The sequence below is a fragment of the Papaver somniferum genome, chromosome 2 (genome assembly GCF_003573695.1).
Source record: "Papaver somniferum cultivar HN1 chromosome 2, ASM357369v1, whole genome shotgun sequence".
Classification (NCBI taxonomy): Eukaryota; Viridiplantae; Streptophyta; class Magnoliopsida; order Ranunculales; family Papaveraceae; genus Papaver; species Papaver somniferum.
In genome coordinates, this window is record NC_039359.1 from 47,781,712 (window position 1) to 47,789,405 (window position 7,694).

General features: G+C 35.3%; 1 protein-coding gene across 2 annotated transcripts in view; it reads right to left on the reverse strand.

The window, feature by feature from the left end:
• Positions 1-5,138: 5,138 nt before the first annotated feature.
• Positions 5,139-7,694, reverse strand: part of LOC113353206 (F-box/LRR-repeat protein At4g14096-like) — a 2,814-nt gene continuing 258 nt past the window's right edge. Inside the window, exons 1-4 of one of the 2 annotated variants that reach the window (XM_026596893.1) lie at positions 7,409-7,426; positions 6,373-7,289; positions 5,955-6,107; positions 5,139-5,802 (exon numbers count right to left, since the gene is read on the reverse strand). In XM_026596893.1, coding sequence (XP_026452678.1) covers positions 5,473-5,802; positions 5,955-6,107; positions 6,373-6,594 — 705 coding nt within the window. In that variant the 5' untranslated portion in view covers positions 6,595-7,289; positions 7,409-7,426 and the 3' untranslated portion in view covers positions 5,139-5,472. Of the gene's footprint in view, positions 5,803-5,954; positions 6,108-6,372; positions 7,290-7,408; positions 7,427-7,694 lie in introns of those variants that run through there. The other variant, XM_026596892.1, reaches the window with a different exon arrangement.

A 7,694-nucleotide genomic window follows, 5' to 3' on the forward strand; every position in this document is an offset into this window, starting at 1 on the left:
AGCCCTTGAATTATTATAATTTTTCATGTAGACTATCCAATTAACCCACGTTAAGGTTCAAGGAACCGAAGATCCATCGGTGTACGAACCCGTACGTACTTACTTGTTGAGTTCAACCAGAGGAACCTCATCATCACTTCATCAAAGAAACCAGAATCAGAGTGAGGAAGCATCGTTTCTTTATGATTGTTAAGAAAATACTGTAGACGCTTCAGTTCATTCTCCAACGCTTTTCTTTCATTACTGACTGCATCACCTAATCGGAATTGATGTAGTAAGTAATCCACATAGTTTCCGAGGATAAAATCATGTGTAGCTATACATCTGTTCTTTCTCTTTTATTTCACCATGGTCTTGCTACAAAATCGGGTAAAAGACGGCAAAGAATAAGAAAGGCATCGGAATTGGTAATAAGGAGGGTCAGCCATCTAAACCATTACCAGACCTTAATCGCCTCCCGTCTTGTTATGAATGCAATAAGGAATTCTCATCATGGAAAGCTGTACATGGTCATATGCGGGCGCGTCCAGAGCGGAGAATGGCGTGGTACTGTTCCACCACCCAATGCTGCACGGCCAACAATTCCAGTAGCAAATGACAACAGGGGACCACCACTAGCGGCAATCAAGATGTGGAAGTTGCAACAGGATTACTGTTGCTATCATTTGCTAATAAACGTGGTGTCCTGGTATCTTCTGCAAACAAATTACAAGAGCAAGAGCCTCACAGGTCAGGACATGTGAATGAGAACTCAGTCGTTGTTTTTCATGTACTATCAAATTTCCGTATTTGCTCTATGGAAGTACCCTCCTTCAAATCTACCATGTCTCTGCAGATCCACAAGTCATGATAAATTTCAATAAATACATAAATTGAATTTAAAACTCATTCTTTTTGTTTGTAAGAATTAAAAAACTCATTCTTTTTGTTTGCAAGAATTAAAAAAGTTTTGACTGAAAAAACTAAAGGGTTGGAAATTTAAAGGAAAAAACTCAACCAAATCACAATTCTGGAAATGAAATTAAATGGATGTTAAAACTTACTTATGAGAGAAAATACCATCATGTTCCGAGGAAGATCATAGGTGAATGAATCCCATGGAGGTTCCCACACAAAACCAAGATTCCATTTGTAAACCATTTGATGACTTGCTTTGTTTACAACAAGTGTGTTACAGTGAATTGTTCAATGGGAGGGGAAGATATTGGATCTCAGACAATCAGAGAGAGATATGAAAACTGCAGGAGACTAAATTAACTTAGAGAAGGAGACCGGAGACATTCCCTTGTTTAATTTATAGTTAAGGAAATTCTTATTAATTAAGGGTGAGCATTAAGATTGATTGAATTTTTGGCACCATACCTTTCTACGGGGGCATGACCATCTTCCCAACAATTACAAGGGGTGCCCTAAAATATTGAAATGACTAATTTTCCTTTTACTTTAATTTTGTTTTGAACTATCATCTAAATTCAATTTCCGAATTCATTAAACAATCAAAACCTAAACTAGGTAGTTGAATTTTCAGTCTGAAAGTATTTTTTCATTTTTTTACCTCTTTCTATAACCGTTTCCGTAGTCGAGTCATAAAATTTTCATCATTAATTAATCAATCTTTTATAAACAAACTCATTTATACGTATTTTTTTACAAATCCATTATTTTTACAGATAGTAGTTCGGTTTAGGAATTTTTTTGAAAAACCCTAGTCTTGGTGACAGAATTTTCAAAAATGAAGAACACGAAGGCCTATCCAAACTTTAGTCTATAAGAAAAAAAGTGTTCATTCGTCAAGTCGATTTTTTTTCCTCATGGCCAAACTTTTCTTTGAAAACCTGTATGTTGAATTCGGTTACGACGCCATCTTTTTATCCTAACCGAACTTTTCTCTGCAAATCTATATATTCAGTTTGGTTATGTCACAATGTTTTCTCCTAACCAAACTAATGTTTTTTTCGCTTATTTTGAATTGAAAGTTGGCTACAAATATGGTGGACTCGACTAAGTCGAACATTACTCTATATATCCTACAATAAAAGTTCGGTTGCCTGTATCCTGGAAATATGAGAGCCGAACAAAGCAAAAGCTCCAATAAAACTAAGTTCGGCTACATGTACCTTCACAAACTTTAGCCAAACTACATTTGCAAATATGTTCGGCTACGCGTTCTCCAAATCTTGAAGTCGAACGTGTTTGACCTAGCCCAAATCAAGTTATAAAATTTCTCATTTTCAGGAAATTTTGATCATTTTAAGCAACCAAACACTAAATTTGACGTATGCATGCCTGAGTAGTTTGAAGGTTCGGACTCTCGATAATTTAATTAGAAGAAAAACTCATTAATTTTAGTCTTACACAATCATTAATTAGCTTAACTGCATGATTTATCTAAGTATTATATTAATTTATTAGAAAGGGTAATTTTGTTATTAGGATAAATAATTGGATAAGAGGTGACTCAAAATACTTCCAAATGACCTGGTCAAAGGGAAATCATAATCACCCTCCGAGATGGCATACTTCCCAAAAAAAACGATCCAAGATTAATGCTAGAATTAATGCATTGCATACCGTAATCTAATTTATGACATAACATCGTATACATTGATTTGCTTAATCAACATCAAATCTTGGGAATTAATGCATTCCTCAAAGATTTCATAGCATTCATCGTGACTAAATGTTACGAGGTTGGCTTCAAAATATCCTTTACGAGTCATAAATTTCTAAGAATACAAATCCAATAATACGTTAGTATGATTAATTAAGAACCCCCAATTAGGGATACTTTCATTAAGGGACATTTTGATTTTGGGTCCCATAAAATGATATACCTTTGCATTTGGAACCTAACTTTGTCCAGCTTTGAGTTTGGGTCCCGGTCAAAGATTGACTATTCTTGACCATCCAACAATCAGTTAAATATGAGATATTTTAACAAAAAATAAAACGTTTTCGTTAGTCATTTCACTGTCTTGGATAACTTGGTAGAGTTAGTAAATAAATAAAAAGTAATATTTTTGTTAAAATAACCCATATTTAACTGATTGTTGGATGGTCAAGAATAGTCAACCTTTGACCGGGACCCAAACTCAAAGCTGGACAAAGTTAGGCTCCAAATGCAAAGGTATACCATTTTATGGGACCCAAAGTCAAAATATCCCTTTCATTAATTGGGGGATATAAATTGCTATCCTCATCCAATAGTTTCCACTAAGGGGTGTTTTTTGGATGAAAATACCAAACTATCCTTTAAAAAAAATAAAAACTAAATCAAACCTAAATATTCCTCACTCCCTTTCAAATTCTAAATATTTACTACTCCCTTTCAAATTGTCATCCGGCTCCTCACTTTAAAACAATAATTTTTTTACTTTCTGAAATGATGAAGACCATGCCGGAAATGATGAAAGACCATGCTGGAAATGATGAAGACCATGCCGGAAGTGATGAAGACCATGCTATAATTTTTTTTTTACATCGTCGATATTGTATTAGTGATGAAGACCATGCCGTAAACAATGAAGACCATGCCAGAACTGATGAAGACCATGCCGAAAAATGGTGCCGGCATGCTGGATAAATAACTTACAATATCGTCATTGTAAGTTGAGAGTACCCATTTTTTGGCATTGATTTTGTCGACATTTTGTAAGTTGGGAGTACTCATTTTTTAACCAAATTCATGTTACCTCAAATTTTTTCCATATACTCTCTCCCAAGTATTAACCTAGCTAATTATAATTAATCACTAAATATGATTAGTGAGGAATAGATTAAGAATTAGCTAGTTAAAATACATGGATAAAGGCGATTCTGATTTACTATTTAGATCCCGTTTTTATTCTTTTCCTATATCCCCCAATTAATAAAAGTATCCCCAGTTGCGCGTTTTTAATTAAACCAAATCGTTAAATTTTTTTTTTTACACAAATCCAGCCAGTTGGACTAGTCCCACTGCTAGACTCAACCCCGCCAAACCCCTCTATACAACTAATTTAAATACAAACCTCTATTACGATGGAGATCGAACCCCTGACTTCCTCCTTACTGGAGTTGATGGGATACCACTAAACCATACTCTTGGACCCAAAACTGAATAAAAGAAATGTATTATGTTACTCACTCATTTTTCAATGCACAATCCGGGATGATCTCTGTTAATCGCGTTCAAAGGGCCAACATAAGTTCTCCAGATCCCTGAGCGTACAAAATCTATTCTAAAGGGTGCCACTAGGTCTTGCATTTTCATTAACCAATAGCGCCATAAAGCTTGTTTGAAACACATTGACTCAATAATTGTGATTGAGGTTTACCGAGTAACAAGAAAACTCTAACTTGGAGAACAAACAATCTTTCTCACTCCTAAATTTCTTGTCTAAACTCTCCAAAAAGATCTCTCTAATACAAGGTCGCTCGGCCTCTTATATTGGGGTTTACATAGTGGATGACAGCTAATAAAACCTTTATTTTCGGATTTGGCACGCTTACATTGACGCACGCTTACATTGACTCTTTTCGCACGTATTCTATGATATCACACGGTTCTTCACATTTTTCTCGTGACCAGGCTGACGTCATCTGTTGCGTCATTCTGGATATACTGTACGTGATTGTCTTCGCTTAGACCTGATGGTCGTTACTTCACATGTCTAATAGGTATGCGGTATTTTACTCCTACAAAGTGAACCGCCATTTTGTTGATGTTAAAGTGCAACGATTCCAAATAAAATTACCAATGTTCCCCACCGTGGTAGCGGTGTTCTAGTATAGTCAGATGTTCATCAAGAGTTAAATTCTCAACTTTACAGTTTACTAAAGAAATTCGCAGTCTCCTGAAAAAAATTTCTTTTTTTTTACAGGTTCACAGCTGTTAAATAAATCTTCTCAATGTGTCAACATCTGAGTTATACATCATGATGGTTCCACTAGCCACAGAAGATACTTCTGTGCACAGCATGGTCTTTCATTTCCATGTTTTCTATGCTGTGCATTCTTTCTGTGTATTGCTTGAGTGACGCATTATTTATCGGTGACTTGACTTGTTTTTTCAGCAGACAGAAAGGGCATGGAGCCGTGCCTTGAGAAAAAGGCGCACAAACCAATCTTTCATCTTGATTAGACCAACCAAACAGAAATTGAATCTGAAACTGAAATCTAATTTTGAACCAAAATATTTGTAATCTAACATTGGATTCAGCAGACACAAGTTTTAACAACATATAGCTTCACTGAATTCAGAAACTATCCGCTACTACACTGAAATCCCTACTTACATAAAGTCAAGACCTGTTAACAGCTCTGCACTTGTCTACCCTAAAGAAGCTGAAATACAAAAGTTACGTCAACACAATTACAGCTTTTTGCCCACATAAGTGCTTCTCATTTCACTTTCAGTTTCATTGCCTGCAAAATCGAAAACTCAACCTCGCACCTTATTCTTTGGTTTGACAAGAATAAGTAAAACAAGATCTAGGAGCTTGAAAATTGAATGACACAACCTGTTGAAGCCCATGGAGACATTCCTAACTGCCTCCTAATTTTCTCATTCAAAGCTTCAACCTCCTTAGCTTTAAGATTCTTCTTCTTTTTGCGCACACCCATGTAATCTTCCACGGTATATGAAGTTTCCATAAAGACCATTTGAAGAACTCTTGCATGCTTCAGAATGAATTTAACCATCTCCAGCTCCTTTGGGTATCCATTGAACTTCCGAATTTTGAACGACTTGAGGCATACCAAACATTCAGGCACTTTATCAAATGTCAAAGTGTTCTCTTTGGCTTTGCCACTAAATTCGACCTACAGCCCATGTTTCAAGTTCAGACAAATGCGACCAAATCATCAAGGACACTAAGTAGGTAATGATGAAAATCGTGCAACTTCTTTTTCTTGTTTTAACGAAATACAGTAATAGCAATTGCAATCAAACAGATTTAAGAAGTGTAATATACCTGATTAATGACGAGTGATTCCAAATTTGGCGAGAAATCTAGAAAGTTCAGTAATATTTTCATTTGCATGTATCGGATATCATACACTTCCAAACGGATCAAATTATGAAAGGTAGGGAAACTTGTAGACAGGATCTTTGCGAGCTTCAGAATCTAATAACAAGGCATAAAAAAATAAGATACTAAAGTGAAAACAATTACACATCCTACTGGTTGTAAGGTGAATTTTCATTTGGTCCCTGTAACGAGGACTAATTCTGCAGACGTCAGTTTGGTTCAAGGCAAAGCCGAGAAGTATGAGCAGAACTTCAGGTACATGATACATCACATTTTCAAAAGAAAAAAAAAAGAGACAGAGAAACGAGGACCCCAGGTTTAAGATTTTATGAAAGAAACACTGAAAAGTGAGTGAGCATACCTTAAAGTATGCACCTGATATTTTCAAGAGCTTTACATTGCAGAGCTTCATTATAAACTTCGATAATGTACCAAATGTGCTCTCTATGTCGCCATAGTTATAGTATAAATCTGCATCATGTAGCAATGGAAAACTATCCACAACAAAATCTTCCGGTAGCTTATCACAGAAAGTGAAGGATATAAGACATGGTGCATCAATCTTGACCTTGATATCTTCCATATTACTACAATAACAACCAACTAGAGTGAAGGACTTGAGTCTAGGAGCTGAAACACAAATGAAATAAAAATTCTGCCAACTACAATCGGTCAAACACAATTCTTCAAGTACTGGGCAACTAGAAAAGAGTTTTCCTGCCAATTTCTCATCATCAAACCCAACTTTCGTAAACCGAAGAAAATTGATTCCGGAAGATAAAAGTGATCTAGTCCTGGAAACTGAAAGTCCAAAATAGCTAATGATTCACAAGTGAAAAGGGAGTCGGGTATCATCTTTCCATTGCTTGGTATGAGAAAGTTACTGAAAGAATGAACTCTTCAACTTGAAATTTCATCACTGTAGTGATCCACGCATTCACCCGCTTATGGTCGAAAAACCCATTTTCACAATCGAGACAAAACTTGTTCATATTTAACATATTGCGTAGAACCAATACCGTATCCACAAAATCCATAAACTTATTCGTCTCCAAGGTAATGGCGTATTCATCATAATGTCCAGACCTTATTCTAAGAGGTTCCCAATTACGAAAATCAAGGACTGGAATAGATACCCAGACATTCTTCCATCTTTTCGACAAAATGCCAGTGGAAACAACAGTTTTGGTTGGAAGAAATGAGAGTATATGATGAACTAAAGGATCAGGCAGTTTACTAATCCTATCCTCTCCTACATCCATATCGCCGTTGTAATTTCTAAAAAAGTAAACCAAGATTCAAATTTAGTGTATATACATAGCAAATCATGTTCAAACATACAAATACAAAATTTGTAATTTCTAGATATTCACTATCAAATACTCAAATGTCATTACCTAACATCAAGTCGTGTTTTGATTATCCCATTTTGAAGAAAAAAAATAAAATAATTAGAAGCTTGAGAAATCCATTGTGTCAGTTAATCCAGAATATATAGATCTATAAATGTTGCAAACTCATCAGTTGTAAGAACCTCAACACATTGCTCACATTTCAAGAATCCAGATAAAATCCATACAAACAAGTTTCATTTTACAGAGAAAATCCAGACAATATGAAATCCAAGACATACAGATTTAAGAATAAGAACTGATTAAGATTAAAAAAAAAAAAAAAAAAAAA